Raw genomic sequence first — 22153 nt, 5'->3', positions numbered from 1 at the left:
ATGGCCAATCACAGGTGTGCGATCAGGGAAGCCATTGTTTAAGGCGACTGAGCAACTGTAGCCAGACATTTTTGTCTAAAGAAACACAGTGCTGCAAGTCTGAAAACAATACAAATAGATCATATACCACCTATGTCCAGAGGGGGTGACGGGGCTAAAGCTTTATTGAGGAGATAAACCCAATGGATCTACACTTTGGATACTATAATGCCAAAGGGCCTTAACATCCACTTGGATTTCAGTCCCTTCTACCACTAGTCTCTGAAGATGGGACTTATATGAACCTAATGATTTTGTCCAGGCGTGGACTATATTATATTATAAGTTATCTCCTGAAGAGTCACTCATTATACATATTGATGAACTCTTACTACGTTCTCTGATGTTTTCTACCATACTCATCAGACATGATACAGTACTATAGTCTTTCATGTATTTATATACCAGTATAGGCTGATGATGAAACGTGTCCAATGCGCTATGTATATATATGATATGTTTTTATTTTCGTGTACTAGCCCCTTATTATGTACACTATGTGAGCCTTTTTGTTCTCAAATACGCTTATCGATATCTATATTTGTATAGGCCTATAGGCTATAGGATGTATGTGACAGCTGTCACTCACGACACCGCCCACTCCCAGGGCGTGCTGACGTATCTGGTGTGTTGCGCCATGATGATGTCACTACGTCTCTTGGGCTTGCAGCGGTGCACGCGAAACCAGCATGGTTTCACTTGGGGCTAAGTATTATTGGTTTATTGGCGTTATTTGCTAATATGTTATAGGTATATAAGAAGGGGTTTGGTAAGGGATTTTCTCGTGTGTATCATTTGACAAAGAGACCGGTCCGGTACCCGAAACGTTATGACTTTGGAATAAAAGTTATTTTTGCATCGATATGAAATCCATTGAGTGCTTTCTCTACACATAAGAGATTATATATACACATTTCCATAAATGTTTTGTAGTTCCATTTATATAGTTTTGTTGCAATGTATAGTTTTGCTTGTTTTTAATATCATTGTGCTGATTTTCAGACACTTAGCCAAGCTTCAAAGTATCAGATGTAGATCCAGGTCTACAGATTTGTGCTGCTATTGTTTGTGTAATGGGTCTTTTCATATGTACAGGAGGGTCTGCTCCCAGCCCCTTTCAATGGATGTCCCAGCCTAACCTCATCAACATTGCTAAACGGGGAGCTTCTAAGTAGACATGTGCACATTGGAAAAATTTGTTTGACTGATTCTGATTTTTTTTAATTTCGTTTTCGGATCGATTCGGATACATTCAAATGTATTTGTTTCGGATTCAAATGCATTCGGATGTATTAGTTTTGGATTGATTCTGAAGTTCGGTATGTGTGATGTTGATTTAGATGGTTCCAACTTACACAAAACGGAATTATTTCACTGTTCTATCTCACTAAATTCAATTGGTATGCTGAATTGTGATTAGTCCATGGCCATTCGGATTAGTTTAGTTTCGTTGCTAGGTTAATTTTGAAATTCGAATGGATTCGAATCTCCGAATTTAGTGAATTTGTCCGAAATTTAGATTTGGAACGAAATGAAATCGCACATGTCTACTTCTAAATATGTTTTTAAAAGGTTTTACACTGGATTTTTAGAGCAGTATCTGTGCATCTTATTTTTTATAGTAGTGTCTATTACATGCAGTTATATGAAAATTGGTGTATACTGTCCCTTTAATAAAATATTAAGACATAAAATAAGCTACCGAGCTAGGTTTGTCATAGTTAAGTGACTCTAACTTGGTCTTGGTCATTTAAGATGTCAAACACTAGTTATAAAGAGCTGCAGATAAGACAACATTTCTACAAAATTTTAGGTGAAACTTGTGTTATATTATAAATTAATAAATATTTATCCTAGAAATTGTAAAATTTATTTACTCAATAAAATTAAAATATGGCGGCTGCACTCACCTGTTTGCAGAACCGTAGAAAACCAATAGAGTAAGATATTCCCTGCAGACAGCAAGTTCCATAAAAGCAGCTAGACCTGAGATGAATTAAACACACGTTTAGGAAAGACTTGATGTGGGCAAATATCAGTTATTAATTAAATATATTTATGTTCTGACCTTATGGGCTTCCCTCGGATCTCTGTCATTATCGCACTCTCTCCACCAAGGTATTCAAAGCAAAGACTGAGGAAACTATATATGACAAAAGCTGACGTATAAACAGACACAAAGGAAAGTCATTAGATTCTAGTAAATATAAAAAACAAAAACAAAAAATAGACAAACAATCACAGTTTCCCAAGTTTGTAGCTCAATGTAACACAGACTATAGGACCTCATGTCCTCCTGAGATAGCTTCAGGTTATCAGAGGGTAATGCTAGTAAATGTAAAAGTAGCTTTTTCAGCACTTAACACCTAGAATACTTAAAGGGACACTCAGGTCAAAATTAAAAACTTTCATGATTCAGATAGAGCAGACATTTTAAACAACTTTCCAATTTACTTCCATTAACAAAATGTGCACAGTCTTTTTATATTTAAACTTTCTGAGTCACCAGCTCCTACTGAGCATGTGCAAGAATTCACAGAATAAACGTGTATACATTTGTGATTGGCTGATGGCTGTCACATGCTACAGGGGGAGTGGAAATAGACATAACTGACATTTTTAGAAAAAAAATAGACTACTCATTTGAAATTCAAACTAAGTGCTATTGCATTGTTTTGTTATCTTGCATTTGTTGATTATGCAAATATACTGTGTTGACTGGTCCTTTAAAGGGACAGTCAACTCCAACATTTTTATTGTTTAAAAATATAGATAATCCCTTTATTACCCATTCCACAGTTTTGCACAGCCTACATGGTTATATTAATATACTTTTTACCTCTGTGATTACCTTGTATCTAAGCCTCTTTTGACAGCCCCTGATCACATGACTATTATATACTAACTTGCATTTTAGCCAATTAGTGCAGTCAGCCACAACTCCACAGGAGAGAGCACAATGTTATCTATATAGCCCACATTAACTAGCAGTATCTAGTTGTGAAAAGCAAATAAAAAAGCATGTGGATAGAGGCTGACTGTAGTGGCTTAGAAACAGGCAGACATTTAGAGGTTTACATGTTATTAAGTATATTAATATAACAATGTTGGTTGTACAAAGCTGGGGAATGGGTAGTAAAGGTGTTATCTATCTTTTTAAACAAGAACAATTTTGGTGTTGACTGTCCCTTTAACCACTTAACCAATTTATTTTACATTTGTATTATTTCCAGCCACTGTGTGCAACACAAAACTGCCAAATTTTAATGAAATATGTTCCTGCAATGCAAAGTTAGAAACACCTGAAAACAGGGTTTACATGCCTGCAGTACTACACACACATTAGTTGATAGATAAAAGATAGATAGATAGATAGATAGAAGACATAGATAGATAATTGATAGATAAATGATTGATAGACTGACACAAAAAACTTGACACTTGGGCTCACCTTCATAGCAGTCTCTGACAGAGTCAAAATACACATAGTACTGATCATTGCCAATGAGTAACAAACTAAGCCAGGAGTCAAATGAATATATTGGAACAATAAACAGGATGCGGATAATATAGCGCTGCTCGTTGGGGACAGTGTAATTTCTCAGATGAAGATAGATCTATAATGTAACAAACAAAAAACAGTTTATGAACATTATAAGTGATTTAAGTATAAGATAGTTACAAGACAGAAGCATATGATTTATCAGTTGGAAATGATCCAACAAGTCTAGTTTTCATTGTTACCAGTTGCAATGCACTTGAGAAATGTTGAGCAATCAATATATATGGGACGGAGTGAAGGGAGAGGAATCAGACTGTTAGTAATAAAGAGGACAAAGTTCACTTGCTTAATCAAATATCATTTAGGTCTGTGGCAGATGGAGATATCTCTGTGTGACCGCGGTAATGAGTAATAAACCAAGTCCTATTGTGCAGTAATTAGATGTACCAGCTACAGGAAAGCACGTGTGCTGGATACACCTCATGTCCTCTTTAGGTGTGCACAGTACAAAGAGCTTACAAAAGCCTTAAAATAAATATCCTCCTATGTAAACTATATTTTACCCCTTAATGGCATGGATGTACCAGGGCTAAACAAACCCAAGAGTCTGGGCGCCACTGGCTCCTATAATTTTACCACTGGCTGCTAACTTATTTTAGTTACTCTTTATATATCTATATACAAATACCACTGGACTCCTAAAAGTTTATCTGGCTCCTAAATATTTTTAATGGCTCTTAAATTTTTAACAGGATTTGTCTACCCCTGTATATACCCCATATGTTGCGTGCCCTAAGGTGTTTTAAACAGTGTAATAGCACAAGTCTCACAAACAACGGAGAGAACGTGATAGTACTACATGCCTCACTCCCTGTGGTATTTTGGAAATTGCGCAATCTTGTCGCTATTGATGAGACCCATGCAATGTAACCCCTTAAAAGTAAAAAAAAAGGGGTACTTCAGCTGTTATTAGGGGGTTAAAAAAAGTGCTGTCTGCTGGGCAAGGCTCCTGTTTATTTACAATCATAATACATATTGACATGCATTATGAGCACAGATAGTTGCTGATGATGGAAATGACCCTTGCAGTACATTAAAGGCAAGTCCTAAAGCACTGTATGCGCTGTGGCTAACTCATTAACAAATGCGATTATGGGATGACTGACCCTAGATAACTACGGGCTTGGTCACAATCATGTATCTAATGATTTTTCTTCAGAATTCCCCATTAAAGTCTTAGGGATTGTTTAGATAAATCATTTGATACTGTGATCGACTCCACACAGAGGGATTAAACACATAGGTAAAGTGATGTAGCCCTCAATAAGACACGGCTAGTGATCAACAGGTTATCCCTCTGCCATTCCTTGATGGCTCATCAACCAGCAGTTGCACATATCTGCCAATTATTGGCATTTTCCTGGGCAGGCGCTGCAATGTTTGCAGCCGAGTGACCTCATTTATGTAACCCGTTTGCCAAAACATATTTAGCCAAAGTAAGTCTTGGAAAAAAAAAACACACACTTAAACATAGCATAAGATTGTTCCTTTAAAGGGATGTTAAAATAGTCAGTTACTTTCATTCATTGTTGTACTAAGAAAAAAAAAGCACTAAACAGTTGCTTATACTTAATAGAAAATATTGCAATATGTATTATTCATCTATTTAAATTCATTTTAGCTTTTATTACATTACATTTGTGCAGTGACTTTTACTTCCTGTCAGAGCCCTACAATGGAGGAGGGGCCTCTGCAGGAAGTTTTATCTTAGCCTGCTGTCATCAAACTAGGCTAATGAATATATTAAAGAGGGAGTCAGATTCGCTTATGTCCAGAACTGACAGAGTAAAAAAAACTTAGGTTTTCAAAATGCTACACTGAGAAGTGATCATTTTCCAATCAATCAAGTAAATTATTTGCTGATTTTTACACAATCTGTTCCTTTTTATGTTTACTTTGAATTAACATATTTGTTTTTACCAAAGGAGCACTGTTTAATATCCCTTTAAAGAACGGGGCAGAGAGGACAAGTGGCACAATGATTGTATACAACGATAGACAAAATGACGTATTCATGTCAGGGGCGGAACTACCATTGGTATGGCAGGTGCAGTGGCACCAGGGCCCAAAAGCTGGAGGGGGCCCATAACAGCCAGAGTATACCTAGGCGTATGCAGAATGTGTACAATATGATGAATAAACTCCTCCACCCTAGAGAAAATCCTATAAAATAGTTCACTGTGTAACATCTCTGCACACAAACAAATGCATGACATTCCCCACCTTGTCGAGAGCTGTAATTAACTGGAGGCCATTACATAGGGGCTTTCTATTATATTTATAAAGCATTTAAAAATAAACAAAACCCTTTATGTACTGTATTTTTACTTGTCCAATTAACGCCTTTTATCACTAGCAAATTAAAGTTTATTTTTCTATCTTATTCTCTCTTCAAACTGTTACTGCTGTATTAGTTTCAATTTAATTTATACTAAATCCCTTTAAAGGGACATAAAACAAGTTGGGATAGAGACAAAATATAATAATATGTACTTTACTATCAAATTTATACTGCAGTGCCTCGCCATTAACCCTTTCTTTTTAGTCTCTGAATTGTAAAGCTCTAACTCCCCCCCCCTACACATTTCCTTCTATGGCTGTATCTATATCTATTGTTGTTTTAGTAGAATGCAAAAGTGCATAGGGATTATCTGCTGGAGCATGCCTAGAAGCTGTGAACTCAGTTGAAATAAAATGCCTGTGTCTAAACACTGATAAGCGGCGGGGGAGCAGACCGCTCCAGGCAGCTTAGCTATGTAATTCATTTTGCTTATTTTTGAAAATTATTTTAATATACTTGCCAAAAGTTTTTTATGCAATCTATTTTTAATGAATTAGCTCTTTTTAGGATATGTACAGATCTCAACCTGTTTTATGTCCCTTTAAAGTGATGGTAAATCCTAGTGTTTTTTAAATGCTAGGATTTACCAGGGCTACACATAGAGGGGACTTTCTGTCTTTAAGCTGAAAGTACCTTTTTATTTATTGCAGCTTATGCCGCACTGAGCGCCTCAGGCAGCCCGCGGCAGAAAGCTATTTTTTCAATGAGGCAACGTTTCCACCTTTTTAGATGAGTGGGCCAATTAGCATTATGCCAGATAGCCAACACATCAACTCATTGATAAAATAGCGTTCTATCGTGGGCATTGTCTTTTTATTATGCGTTTGTTGATTATGCAATTCTACTTTATTTAATGGCATTTTTGCCATTCTAGAGGAGCCAATCCAGATTAGCCACTATGATTTTGTAAAAAAAAAAAAAAAAAAAAAAAAACTGGTATTGTATTGCAGTACCTTATCATATCTGCTGAGGCTAGTTAGGGACAAGCTTCATAGGTAGGCTTGTGAAGTCTGTGGTGTGCACTTACAATTCTCAGAATCGGGAAAAACCCCAATTTTCATAATTATAGGGACTGTCTACTTGATTTTTTTTATTGTTTAATAAGATAGATAACAACTTACCCAATCAACATTGTTATATTAATATGCTTTATAACCTCTAAGATTGCCTGTTTCTAAGCCTCTGTAGGCCACCCCTTATCTCAGTGCTTGCACTACAGTCAGACCGTGCTAGTTCATATCTGCCATATAGATAACATTGTGCTCATAACTCGTGGAGAATGATAATGGTTGCACAAGAATCAGCACCAACTGGCTAAAATGCAATACTGTAAAAAAAATAATAATATATATATATATATATATATATATATATACACACACACACACATATACATACATACATATATATATGGCATTGGATCACGGACGCACATGTGACCAACCAGGAAGTAAGCACGCAGTCCTACCACGCTGCAGTCTCAGCGTGTAGCATTCAACTGGCTCAGCAAACTGTTTCATGGGACTCAATTACAAGGCAGTATTTCAGGAGGCAACCGGTAACAAACAGCGGACCTCAATTGTGGACACCTCCAGAATCAGATAAGTGCATGCTTACGGCTTAACATAGGAATATAGCTGCTTTCACATGCAATATGGGGGGTTAGCCTGGACTGACTCCCACTGCTCATTTGGCTTGTTTGCTGTTTTCACACAATATCTTCAGCAATAAGAAGTACTATGCTTTACTAACACGCATGCAGCTTTGGCAGCACTTATCCCATTTTGCATACCTTGGACTTATGCTAAGTTTGGCTGAAAACAATACCGCTATGTGTGGAAAATCATCCTGGTGTGATTTGGTTGTTTTCTTCAGCAATACACTCTTGTGAGAATTTTATCTCAATATATGCAGGCATCTCTATGTAAACTGCTGTGTCTCTATGTAACTGATGTACTGAGGCAATTCATTATGGAGGATGTATTACTATGTTCCACTATCTATCTTAATGCTAATAACCATTGCAATAGTTATTCTTCATACTTGTATGTAACTCACTATTTATCTTATTGCTAATAACCATTGCAATAGTTATTCTTCATACTTGTATGTAACTCACTATCTATCTTATTGCTAATAACCATTGCAATAGTTATTCTTCATACTTGCATGTAACTCACTATCTATCTTATTGCTAATAACCATTGCAATAGCTATTCTTCATACTTGTATATAATTCTTTGTAATTGTTGCTATACTGCCATTATTGTTGTTCCTGCAATCTTTACAAAGCACCTATCACTACTTAAATCCCTAAAAATGTACCTGTCCGGTAATTATCCCTTGTATTGACTTGGGTACCGTGTACAGCTTGGGTGTAGCAGTGTACTAGGTGTCTTTGGATTGTATTTTTGCCAATATTATGATTAGGATGTGCACATCTTCAGGGTTTTAATTGGCCACATGTACTATATTGTTTGTTCAACATACTTCACTTTGTGTTGCTAACATATACCCGAGGCCAGCACACAACTGGCCTATTGCTATGTTTGGACAGTTAGGATTTACTTCTTTCTGTACTATTAATAAATTATTTTTTGTTCTCTGTGATTGTACTGGTCAGAGATTCATTCCATTTGTTTAATTTAGCTACACTTTTGAGCTATTTTTATAAAAAGAGTGCTTGATTCCCTATCTATACAGGGCCTTAGGAAATGTTTGATGGTCCTTGTTCTCCTCTTGTAGTTTGTTGAAGAATATATATATATATACATACATACATACATACATACATACACACACACATATATACCATGGAGATAAGGGGAAGTCCACAGGGACTTAAAGGGACAGTCAACACAACCAACAATGTTATATTAATATACTTTATAACATTGAAACCTTTAAATTTCTGAATGTTTCTAAGCCACTACACACAGCCTCATATCACATGCATTTGTATTTGCTCTTCAAAACAGGAGACTGCTAGTTCATGTGGGCCATATAGATAACATTGTGCTCTATCCCATGGAGTTTTTTTTTATGAGTAATTGGCTAAAATGCAAGTCAATAGATAATACATTTGAACAGGAGGCTGTCAAGAGGTTTAGATAAAAAAAAGTAATCACAGGGGTAAAAAGTATATTAAAATAACCAAGTTTACTGTGCAAAACTGAGGAATGGGTAATAAAGGGATTATCTATCTTTTTAAACAATACACATTTTGGAGTAGTCTGTCCCTTTAAACAGGTAATCATAGAGGTAAAAAGTATATTAATAAAACAGAGTTCGTTGTATTATCCATTTCCGGTTTTACATAACTATTATCTTTTTAAACATTAATCATTTTCAATAAGACTGTCCCTTTAAATTACAGGAAAAAGTAGACAAAATAAATATATAAATAATAATAAATCATTTTTTTACTACACAATTGCAAGAACATTTGGGTAACAGTGATCATAACATGGCCACATTTGAAATCTCTTTTCTTAAGCAGTGTCTTAAAGGTTTAACCAAGACTTAATTTTAAGAAAGCTAAATTCAACGATTTAAAAAAATCATTAAATAACATAAATTGGGACAAATTATTCTCTAATAAACATACAGAGGATAAATGGATAACATTTCAAACTTTGTTAAATAAATATACATATCAACAAATACCATATGGTTATAAAAATAAAAAAATCCAAGCCAATGTGGCTGAATATAAATGTGTTAAGAGAAATTAGGAAAAAAACGTAGGGCATTTAAATTATTCAAAGAAAATAGTACATACTCAAAATTCCATATTTATAAGGAATGTAACAAAGCATGCAAAAAATCAATCAAATTAGCCAAAATTGAAAATGAAAAATTAATTGCAAAGGATTCTAAGTCTAACCCTAAAAAATTATTTAATTACATAAAGAGCAAAAAATCTAAGAAAGACAATATAGGTACATTAAAATGCGCGGAGGGTAGCATGATTAACAGTGACAGGGAGAAGGCTGATGTACTAAACCAGTTATTTTCTTCAGTATACACAAGAGAGGAACCATTTGATGACACTTTGGAACAATATAGAACATGCCAGCCCATACCATTAATTGGTTTATGTATAGAAGTTATCAGGAACAAATTGGATAATATTAAGGTAAATAAAACTCCAGGCCCAGATGGAATACACCCAAGGGTGTTACGAGAATTTAGCACTGTTATAGACAAACCCCTACTCTTAATTTTTCAAGACTCATTATCCTCAGGCATGGTACCCAAGGATTGGTGTAAAGCTGATGTGGTGCCACTCTTCAAAAAGGGAAGCAGGGATGATCCAGGAAGCTATAGACCAGTTAGTCTGACATCAATAGTGGGGAAGATATTTGAAGGGATTATAAAGGATTATATTGATGAGCATATTAGTGTAAACAAGATTATGAGTTCTAATCAACATGGTTTTAGGAGAAATAGATCATGTCAAACTAATCTAATTAGATTCTATGAGGAAGTAAGTAAAAATATAGATAAAGGGAAATCAGATGATGTGATATACTTAGATTTTGCAAAGGCATTTGATACAGTGCTACATGAGAGATTAATGAACACAATTAAGGGACTGGGAATAGCTGAAAATGTTAGCTCATGGATAAATAACTGGATAAAAGATAGGGAGCAACGAGTAGTAGTAAATGGATCATACTCAGATTGCACAAAGGTAATCAGTGGAGTCCCCCAGGGATCATTACTGGGCCCTGTTCTTTTTAATATTTTTATAAATGACTTGGAGCAAGGATTAAATAGTGACATCTCTATTTTTGCAGATGATACTAACTTAAGTAAGGTCATTAGGTCAGAACAGGATGAACTTTTGTTACAAAAGGACCTGCAAAAATTAGAAGTATGGGCAGGTAAATAGAAAATTAGATTGAATACGGGAAAATGCAAGGTTCTACATTTTGGAAGTAAACATAAGCAGGCAGCGTATTATTTAAATAGGACCAGACTTAGCCAAACACAAGAGGAAAGGGATTTGGGGGTAGTAATAGATAACAAGCTAAAGATGGGTGCACAATGCAGGGCAGAAGCTTCAAGGCTAATAAGATACTAGCATGTATTAAAAGAGGCATTGATTCAAGGGAGGAAAGCATAATTCTGTCACAATATAAAGCCCTGGTAAGACCTCACCTTGAATATGGAGTGCAGTTCTGGGGACCGATCGCAAAAAAAGATATTGCAGAACTAGAAAAAGTTCAGAGAATGGCCACAAAGCTAATAAGAGGATTGGAGAATGTAACCTATGAGGAGAGTCTAGCCAAACTGGGTCTGTTTTCTTTAGAAAAAAGACGCTTGAGAGGCGACATGATTACTTTATATAACTATATTCAAGGCCCATATACAGAGATGGCAGAAGCTCTGTTTATTCCAAGAAAATTGATTGTGACAAGAGGTCACAATTTAAGGTTGGAGGAAAGGAGATTTAATCTCCTGCAACAGAAATGTTTTTTCACTGTAAGAGAAATAAAATTGTGGAACTCATTACCAAAGGAGGTAGTGAATGCCAATACCCTAGATACATTTAAAAATTGTTTGGATACATTTCTGTCTATAAACAAAATTCATAGATATGATTGCTAGTATTAAATGGGTCACCTTTTAGTGGGTTATTTAAGCTTAAAGGGACACTTTACCTAATTTTTTTCATTTATGATTCAGATAGAGCATGACATTTTAAGCAACTTTCTAATTTACTCCTATTATCAAATGTTCTTTATTCTCTTGGTATCTTTATTTGAAATGCAAGAATGCAAGTTTAGATGCCGGCCCATTTTTGGTGAAAACCTAGGTTGTCCTTGCTGATTGGTGGATAAATTAATCCACCAATCAAAAACTGCTGTCCAGAGTTCTGAACCAAGAAAAAAGCTTAGATGCCTTCTTTTTTATATAGAACTAGGAAGAGAACGAAGAAACATTGATAATATGAGTATATTAGAAAGTTGCTTAAAATTGCATTCTCTATCTGAATAACAAAACACATTTTTTGGGTTCAGTGTCCCTTTAACTGGAGCTTTTTAGATTTGTATAGGTTGAACTAGATGAACTTCGGTCTTTTTTCAACCTTATCTACTATGTTACAATTAAACATAACTACAAGGACATTGTAATACAAAATAATTGCATGCTCTGATTCATTAGACATTGTTATTTTACTACTGCCAACCCTGCACGTCGTGCAACTGCCACTGCTTATTGGCTCAATGACTAGACTGTGTCTGCCCTGGACCAGCCACTTCAGTGGCTCTCAAGCAGTAATTTAGCTATGTGTTTAACCTCTCTGCAAGAGTTAAACACAGACTTGCAGGATTGGTAGTGCTAAAATTGCACATGGTAACAAAATTAGAGAATTACATTTTTTAACAACATTGTACCTTTAAATATTAAAAACATTTTATTTTACAATCTCAAAGTTTTATGACCCTTTAAGCATTTATGGTATTAACAGCAAGGAAATAAACAATGGTGTGAGACACATAACAGGAGATGAATCATTTGCTCATTTCAGATACTTTTATTGAAAGTAATGAATCACATGAAATCAATAATAGGGATAAATGGAGCAATTATAGTAGGAAAATTAGAATTTCCATAACTTAGGTATCTTTAAAAGTTTATGATAAGATAAGAATTCAGTGATCTCATCTACAATTACTGCTACTTCCGTATGAGATACAGTATGTACATACACTAACATATCTAAATGTATAAAACAACCATTTCGTTCCTAACCTACAGGTTTAACCACTTAAAGGGACTCCAGAATTGTTATTGTCCAAAAAGATAAATAATCCCTTTATTACCCATTGCCTAGTTTTGCATAACCAACACAGTTATATTAATATACTTTTTACCTCTGTGATTACCTTGTATCTAAGCCTCTACAGACTGCCCGCTTATCTCAGATCTTTTGACAGAATTGCATTTTAGCCAATCAGTGCCCTCTCATAAGTAACTCCACAGACATAAACTAGCTGCGAAAAACTGTCAAATGCATGGAGATAAGAGGAGGCTTAGAAATTAGCATATGAGCCTACCTAGGTTTAGATTTCAACAAAGAATAGTAAAAGAACAAAGCAATGTTGATGATAAAAGTGAATTGGAAAGTTTTTTTGCATGCCCTATCTGAATCTTCAAAGTTTAATTTTGACTAGACTGTCCCTTTAAGGGTATAGGGAACGTTGTTGGTCTTTCTATGGGGCTTCCATTTTTAATAGCGCAGTCACGCTGCTTTCTGGTGGCCAGCTGGAGGTAGGAAGGGTATAATAGCGTGATCCTGCCTCTATCATAACCAAAAACCAGCAATGTACAGGGCACGTTGTGGTCGTTAAGTGGTTAATACCTTGGTTATGGCAACAGACACAGAACACAAAATTTTTCTTTTGTGAATCTGACAGAGCATACAAATGTTTGTTTTTTTCTCAATTTACTTCTATTATTAAATTTACTTTGTTATCATGTTTTTCTTTGTTGAAGAGATATCTAGACGGATAAAATGGAAATTTCTGGATCAGTGCATGACAAGAAACACTGCTGCCACGTACTGTTCTTGCACATGTCATATGCATGCTCCTTCCTGCTTTTCAACAAAGGATACCAAGAGATCAAAATAAATTTGACAACAGAAGCAAACACTCTGAATCATGAAATAAAAGTTTTGGGATTTATGTCCCTTTAACCGTCTAACCACCTACACCCTTAATTGCACTTAACCTCCCTAAATATCAACTAACTTTATGTACGTCGCCAGTCATTTAGGGTTTTCTTTTTTAGAATAGTGTGGGACCGCTATTGTACCCTCACCCTCCATTTTTGTCACCAGAAATAGTGCGGTCAATTGTGCAAACCCCATAGAAAGACCAGCGACGTAGCCTTTAAGGGGTTAAAGACTTTTCACTTTCATCAGTTCAGGGGTTAAAAAAGGTACAGTGTGGTCATTTTTGAGAATTAGGAGCCATATATATTCACATTATATTATCTCACTAACAGTGTCTGTGAGACAGCAGGGCATAATAGTAATACAATCTGCTTGAACATCAAATTTTAAAAATATACCAATGATGGAAGAACAAATACTGGGGATCACACAACAATATTTTCTCTGTTTACATTTAGTTGCAATTGGTAACCTGTAAACCAGGAATGGGGAACCTAGGCATTCTGAAGTCCAGTTAAGCATCATGGGAAATGTAGTTCTGAAACATCTGGAGGGCTAAGGTTCCCCATCCCTGCCTGCTGATAAAACAAATAAATCTAAGACTACAAGAATGTAAATGCTAATTTAAACTTTGTAATATTTATAAATTTACTTTTTTTTTTTTTTTTTTTTTTTTTAAAGGACAGTAACCACTTTAAAGGGACATGAGTCTGTTTCATTGTTGTATATAAAAAAAACACACACCAAGCAGTGGCTTATACTTAATAGAAATCATTGCAATATGTATTATTCATCATTTTAATCTATTTGTACCTTTTATTTTAAGCTTCATTTGTGTGGTGTCCATTACTTCCTGTCACAGTCATACAAAGGAGGTGGTCTTTTCAGGAAGGCATATCTAACTTGATGTCATACAATGTTTATAGTAATATGAGCTCAGAAGAGGCACAATGCAACTTAAAGGGACAGTCAACTCCAAAATGTGTTTTGTTTAAAAAGATAGATAATCCCTTTATTACTCATTCTCCAGTTTTGTATAACCAACACAGTTATATAAATACACTTTTACCTTTGTGATTAGCTTGTATCTAAGCCTCTTCTGACAGCCCCCTGATCACATGACTTTGTATTTATTATCCATTGACTTGCATTTTAGCCAATTAGTGCAGTGTCAGCCACAACTCCACAGGAGAGAGCACAATGTTATCTATATGGTACACATGTATTAACAGTCTCCTGTTGTGAAAAGGAGATAAAAAATTATGTCATAAGAGGCCATCTGTAGTAGCTTAGAAACAGGCAGATATTTTGAGGTTTAAATGTTATTAATATAACAATGTTGGTTGTGCAAAGCTGGGGAATGGGTAGTAAAGGCATTATCTATCTTTTTAGGGGGGCTAACAAATTGTACTAAATGTTAAAATTTGTCAGAAAAAAATAATCTACTGCTCATTTTAAAATTGTTATTCTATTGTGTTTTTATTATGTAATTGTTGATTATGCAGTTCTACTGTATTTAATGGTCATTAAAGTTACGATATGCACAGATCTCAACATGTTTTATGGCAAAGTGCTAATTAAATAAAAATAGTTTGCATAAATAAAATAGTTTAAAAAAAAAAAAAAAAAGTAAAATTTGTTACATAGCGATGATGTCTGGAGTAGTCTGATCCACCCCCCTTATCAGTGTTTAGCTGCAGAAACACAGGCATTGTATGTCACAGCAGCTTATTTGCTTCTAGGCATGCTCCAGCAGATAATGAATGTATACTTCTGCATTCTACCAAAAGTAAAAGGTAGATATAGATACCGCGATAGAAGGAACTGTGTGTGGGGGGGTTAGAGCTGTACAATTCGGAAACTTAAAAGAAAGGGTTAATGGCGAGGCACTGCAGTATAAATTTGCAGGTAAAGTAATTAAAGTACATATTATATTTTGTCTCTATCCCAACTTGCTTTATGTCCCTTTAACAGTGATGAGCAATTTCTTACCTGGTGACAGGTGAGCAGAAGAGCGGACCATACAAAAACTCCAGAGATCCCTTTACAAGCAGCAGTAGTAAGAAAAATTTGTGCAGCGATTACAGAGGAGTTATCTGAAACTCTCAACTGACGCTCGCTGCCAATGTCCAACGGATGTAGGTTTGTGAAGTTTGGAAATGTTGATGGGAGCAGTGTGTGATCTGTGCTGGGAAATGTTGCGTTTTCATCCGTAGCTGCCATTGTATAGTTCATCTCTGTTGTATAGTTCATCTCTGTTGTATAGTTCATCTCTGCAGAGAGAGAGGGGACAAAGGTAAATGAAGAGATCACAAGACTCTGACAAGCTTAGCGAAAGATTAGACAGAACTATATGGGAGGTGTTTAAAAAAAAAAAAAAAAAAAAAACACAGCTGAAGAAAAATGCATCTGAAACTAAGAAGTTAAAGGGACACTCAAGTCAAAATAAAAACTTTAAGGATTCAGATAGAGCATACAGTTTTAAGACACTTTCCAATTTACTTCCATGATCACATTTTGCAGTCTTTTTATATTCACACTTTCTGGGGAATAAGCTCCTACTGAGCATGTGCACAAGCTCATAGGGTATACGTATACTAGTCTGTGATTGGCTGATGTCTGTCACATGATACAGGGGGCTGGAAAATGGCAGAAAAAATATTTTTTTCAGAAATAAAAAAATCTACTGCTTATTTGAAACTCAGAGTAGGTGCTAAATCATTGTCTTTTTTTTATTATGTAATTCAACTGCATTGAGTGGTCCTTTAAATGCACAACATACTTACAAACCATGTATTGAAAATGCACTGTTTTTGATCATTGCACTTGTTTCTCTGTAGCTGAACATTGATGAGCCAATGACAAGAGCCATATATAAGTATCCACCAATTAGCAGAGCATTGCTGCTCATGAGCCTGCCTAGGTATGCTTTTCAACAAAGGAAACAAATTGGTTAAGCACCTGCGTAGCACTTGCTTATTGGTGGCCAAATGTAGCCACCAATCAGCAAGTGCTACCCAGGGTCCTGAACTAAACATGGGCCGGCTTGTAAGCTTTACATTCCAGCCTTTTTAAATAAAGATACCAAGAGAACGAAGAAAAATTGATGATAGGAGAAAATTATAAAGTTGCGTAAAATGGCACGCTCTATCTGAATCGAGAAAGAAAAAAGAATCTGGGTTTAATATCCTGATAAATACTTATAGTGAGAAAAATAGATCCTGAAATAACGAAAAGCATTGCAGTAAATAGTACCACATTTGTATTGTATTTGCAATGGATTTACATGAGGATGCACTATAATCTATTACCAACTAGTTTTAGCCAGAGAAGCAGAACTTGAGTGTCTATAGGGCTTTTGATTGGAGAGAGAGTGAGTGTGAGAGTGAGTGTGAGAGAGAGAATAAAAAAAATAAAAAAAAATATAAGGGCTTACAGCAACGGGTGGTGGTCACGAAAACCAGTGCCCATTGTGGTGTAAAACTTTAGTTTAAACAGAGTATTTTGGACCCTTACAGTCTAAAAATAATCCAGAAACCATTTACAGCAGAGCAATCGAATAAACAGGTTAGAGAATTACTGATCACGCCCACCAAGAGTTCCCATAGCTCCACCCACTCGGTTCTGCTCCTCCCCCCAAAAATATGTAAATTTGCCACAATATGCACTAAATATTGAAAATTGTATAATCTGATCTTATCAGTAAACTACAGGAGATTCACATTTGGCAGTTCGCCAAATTAGATATATTATTTTATTCTGATGTACTAATGTAAAGTGCAGGAAACTCGGATGCCACAATACGCAAAGATGTACCGGTAAAGTTCTCATGTCTGATGCCCACACCTGAAGGCAGATTTTTACACTCAAAAGGAAAATGATAACACTAGACAGGAGGCTAAAAACAGGGACTGCCTAAGGTAAATTCGGACAGTTGGATAATATGCATGTAACATTATGACAGGAACACACTAAAAAATATATTGCTGTCTCTTTAATGGGCTACGAGTCACATTCAGAGCATTATTTATTTCTGCTACAACAATTTAAATTTAATGAGACTTCAAATTCCACATTGTGTACATTACTGATTCGGCAGCCCAAGGGTGGACAAATCTGTTCAAAGTTTAGGAGCCAGCAAGAATATTTAGGAGCAAGACAATGGTATTTGTATATAGATATATGAAGAATAACCCAAAAAGTTAGGAGCTAGGGGTAAAATTTTAAGAGCCAGTGGCTCCCAGACACTTGGCTTTGTCGAGCCCTACGGCAGCCCATTTGGCCAACAACAAATAATCAGTGTACAAAACCTTTGTATTGTTCAGTTATCGGTAAAGGCCAAATAACAGTGCCAGAAAGCAAGTCCATCATTGTGACTTTAAAGGGACAGTCAAGTCCAAATTTTTTTTTCATGATTTAAATAGAGCATGCAATTTTAAACAACTTCCCAATTTACTTTTATCACCAATTTTACTTTGTTCTTTTGGTATTCTTAGTTGAAAGCTAAACCTAGGAGGTTCATATGCTAATTTCTTAGACCATGAAGACTGCCTCTAATCTGAATACATTTTGACCACTAGAGGGCATTAGTTCACATGTTTCATATAGATAACATTGAGCTCATGCACGTAAAGTGACCTAGGAGTGAGCACTGATTGGCTAAACTGCATGTCTGTCAAAAGAACTGAAATAAGGGGGCAGTCAGCAGAAGCTTAGATATAAGATAATTACAGAGGTAAAATGTGTATTATTATAAATGTGTTGGTTATGCAAAACTGGGGAATGGGTAATAAAGGGATCATCTTTCTTTTTAAACAACAAAAATTCTGGTGTTGACTGTCCCTTTAAATTCCTAGTGCATTTTGAATCCTGTGTATTAATACATCAGAACAATCACAGAAGTGGGCGAGCTAATCCCAATTAGCAGATGTGCTTTATAAAGAAACAATGCATTTGTATTTATCAGAATCCCTTTAACACCGGGATAATTTGCGTCTTTACATGGTAATTGTACCCTTCTATAGGGCATAGTTGTTTAACAGGTTTGGGACAGATCGCTTCAGTCACACTGGGAATATGATCCGTGTGTAAACAGGGTTTCAGCTAGTAGTTCTCACTTCTTTCCAACACTGTAGCTCCTGGGATTTCCTTTATTGCCATAGAAGTTACACGTTCGCAGAGGGACAACGGCCAATTGCTATAAAATATTAACTAGTGTTGTGTAGCCAGCCTTGCACTTAGTCATTTTCAAACGTTCTACGTCCAATACTATATTAAAGGGACAGTCAAACCAAAATTTCAAATAGGTAATTCCTATAAACTTGCTAACGATTATTATTTTGAACTATAGCCCAATTTAGTAACCTAAAACGTTTCTAAGTATTAGTACTTACTTTTGTCTCGTGTGGCTGTTTAAAATGTCAGTCTGTCCCCTCCCATATTTCGTCACCACTATCTTCATTGTGCAGCTCTAACAGCTCATTTTCGCCGGTACACACTCCTGTGTCACGCGCATGCGCAGTGCGTCGATAACGCTGTAGGGGGGAGGTTTTAAATAGGAACTCTAAATCCCTTCTCATTTACCTACAGCGATATCGGCGCACTGCGCATGCTCAAAACACGGGAGTGTGTACCAGCGAAAATGAACTGTTAGAGCTGCACAATGAAGATAGTGGTGACGAAATATGGAAGGGGGCAGACTGACATTTTAAACAGCCACACGAGACAAAAGTACTAATACTTAGAAACGCTTTAGGCTACTAAATTGGACTATAGTTTAAAATAATTGTTAGCAAGTTTATAGAAATTACCCATTTGAAATTTTGGGTTGACTGTCCCTTTAACAGAGCAATCTAATGCATATCCTGTGCACTGTACCATCACTAAGCCAGCAAGGTAAAATGTAGGAGCCGGAATTTGTGTGTGTGTGCATTCCACATTCACTTATAGAAAGAAATGGTGAATATAATCCCGGGTCACAGAATGCAGCTCTTTTCAGAGATGGATGTATTTGTGTAATAGTGTACAACCCACAAGGATCTGTGCAAATTCATATATTTGTGACTTGCACTATTACACAAATCTATCCAGCTCTGAAAAGAGCAAAACACAGCCATATTTGTCATCACTGGCAGACCTATCCCAAACCCCCCCCCCCCAAGGTAACTCAGTACTAAGCCATAGTAATAATATACATCTGCTGCTCTGCATAAATGATTTTGAGTATAGATGTACAGTGTAGATAAGATGGACCTGCAACCTGCACTAATAAAAGGCTATCTTGCATTAAGACTGTACACATACAGCAAACCCCTATGTATAGATTAGTTGCTATGCCCCCCTCCATCTTTATACAAGGCTTATGCAACATGCCCTTATAAACAGCCTTTTTTTTGTATCATCCATTTCTCTCTGCAAAGAAAAACTGTAAAATTGAATACACTTTGTGAAATGTAAACAAAAAATGTGTCATTTTACTTTCTTCTAAAAAACAAACAAATTGTACAACTGCACAAGTGTGTCCTGCGCAAATAGTTTAAGCCGCTCTTAAAATACTAAACCAGTCTTTGACATAGATTGAACGATGAAACCAGCTGTAACGTAAATATCACATTCTTTTTTATTTCCACCTGCAGCTTGTTCTATAATTAGTGAGGTGGTATTTAAACTAGAATGTCAGACTTTATTCCTTTCTCAGTATTTCTATACAGACATGCAGTGATTATCAACTTGTTTGATTTGGGATTCCCTGTAAAAAAAAAAAAAAAAAAAAATTTGAAGTTTTTATGAAACCCCTAACTTAATTGTCTTTATGTTTCCGACACTGAGGTTCAATAAAAAAAAAATATATATTACAGGTGGCCCTCGTTTTACAACGGTTCAATTTACACCGTTTCAGAATAACAACCTTTTTTTCCAGTCATGTGACTCCCATTGAAAAGCATTGAGAAGCAGTGCATTTATTAAAATAGCCAGTAGGTGGAGCTGTCCACTTGTGTTGCAGCAAAGCCAAGCAAGATGAAATTAATCAGTTTAACCAGACCTGAGCTATCGAGTAGATTTCAAAGGAACAAGATCTTCCTGTCTATAAAACAGTCCAAATTGGAATGCATAGAAAGAACTGTTTGCAGAAAAATGCAAGTGAAGTCTGTGTTGTGTGATTATTTTATTAGGTTTATAATGCTGTTTAGCAAATGTTTTTGTTCATTTAACTTAGTTTAATTATATATTCTGTGTTGTGTGATTATTTTATTAGGTTTATAATGCTGTTTAGCATTTAAAGTCTTCATTTCAAAGCTTAAAAAATAATATATTAGGTGTTACTTATGACAATGTTGAGAGGGGCCTGGAACCTATCGCCCTCACTTCCCTTTGATTTACATTATAAACTGGGTTTCAATTTACAACAGTTTCGATTTACAACCATTCCTTCTGGAACCTAACCCCGGCGTAAACTGAGGGCTACCTGTATTATGCCTCGAGCAACTTGACATCTTTTTATTGTCAAGCCTAATTCTGTGGGACACCCTAAAATGAATGCCAAGAAGTCTCAGTGAAAAGTAAATGTGCTACTGTAGCAGTGTCCAAAAGTTCCATGTGAAGAAAGACCATAGTTGCCAACAGTCCCTGATTTCCAGGGACAGTCCCTGGATTTTGTTGTATGTCCCTGGATTTTTTTTTGTCCCTGGAAATGTCCCTGAAAATCTCCTTTGCACAACATTTGTTGTTTGCATATACTATATATATATTATATATATATATATATATATATATATATATATATATATATATATATATATATATATATATATATATATATATATATATATATATATATATACATACATACATACATACATACATACAGGTAGCCCTCAGATTAAGCCAGGGTTGGGTTCCAAAAGGAATGGTTGTAAATCGAAACCGTTGTAAATTGAAACCCAGTTTATAATGTAAATCAATGGGAAGTGAGGGAGTTAGGTTCCAGGCCCCTCTTAAAATTGGCATAAGTAACACCAAATACATTATTTTTAAAGCATTGAAATGAAGATGTTAAATGCTAAACAGCATTATAAACCTAATAAAATCATCACACAACACAGAATATATAATAAAACTAAGTTAAATGAACAAAAACATTTGCTAAATAGCATTATAAACCTAATAAAATAATCACACAACACAGACTTTACTTGCATTTTTCTGTAAACAGTTCTTTCTATGCATTTCAATCTGGACTGATTTATAGACAGGAAGATCTTGTTCTTTTGCAAGCTGCTCGATAGCTCAGGTCTGGTTAAACACAAGCGGACAGCTCCACCTACTGGCTATTTTAATCAATGCACTGCTTCTCAATGCTTTTCAATAGCAGTCACATGACTGAAAAAAAAAGGTTGTTATTCTGAAACGGTGCAAATTGAACCGTTGTAAACCGAGGGCCACCTGTATATATATATATATATATATATATATATATATATATATATATATATATATATATATATATATATATACATACATA

The 22153-nt window shown here is 35.5% G+C and overlaps 1 protein-coding gene across 2 annotated transcripts in view; it reads right to left on the bottom strand.

The window, feature by feature from the left end:
* Positions 1–22153, bottom strand: part of TMEM184A (transmembrane protein 184A) — a 62248-nt gene that overhangs the window by 13499 nt on the left and 26596 nt on the right. The window contains exons 2-5 of one of the 2 annotated variants that reach the window (XM_053695003.1): positions 15625–15905; positions 3491–3656; positions 2108–2198; positions 1950–2025 (exon numbers count right to left, since the gene is read on the bottom strand). In XM_053695003.1, the coding sequence (XP_053550978.1) occupies positions 1950–2025; positions 2108–2198; positions 3491–3656; positions 15625–15905 (614 nt within the window). The remainder of the gene's footprint in view (positions 1–1949; positions 2026–2107; positions 2199–3490; positions 3657–15624; positions 15906–22153) is intronic. The other variant, XM_053695004.1, reaches the window with a different exon arrangement.

The sequence above is a fragment of the Bombina bombina genome, chromosome 11 (assembly GCF_027579735.1).
Source record: "Bombina bombina isolate aBomBom1 chromosome 11, aBomBom1.pri, whole genome shotgun sequence".
NCBI lineage: Eukaryota > Metazoa > Chordata > Amphibia > Anura > Bombinatoridae > Bombina > Bombina bombina.
Note: the sequence above shows the minus strand (reverse complement) of the source record. Positions and strands in the feature narration are given on the sequence as shown.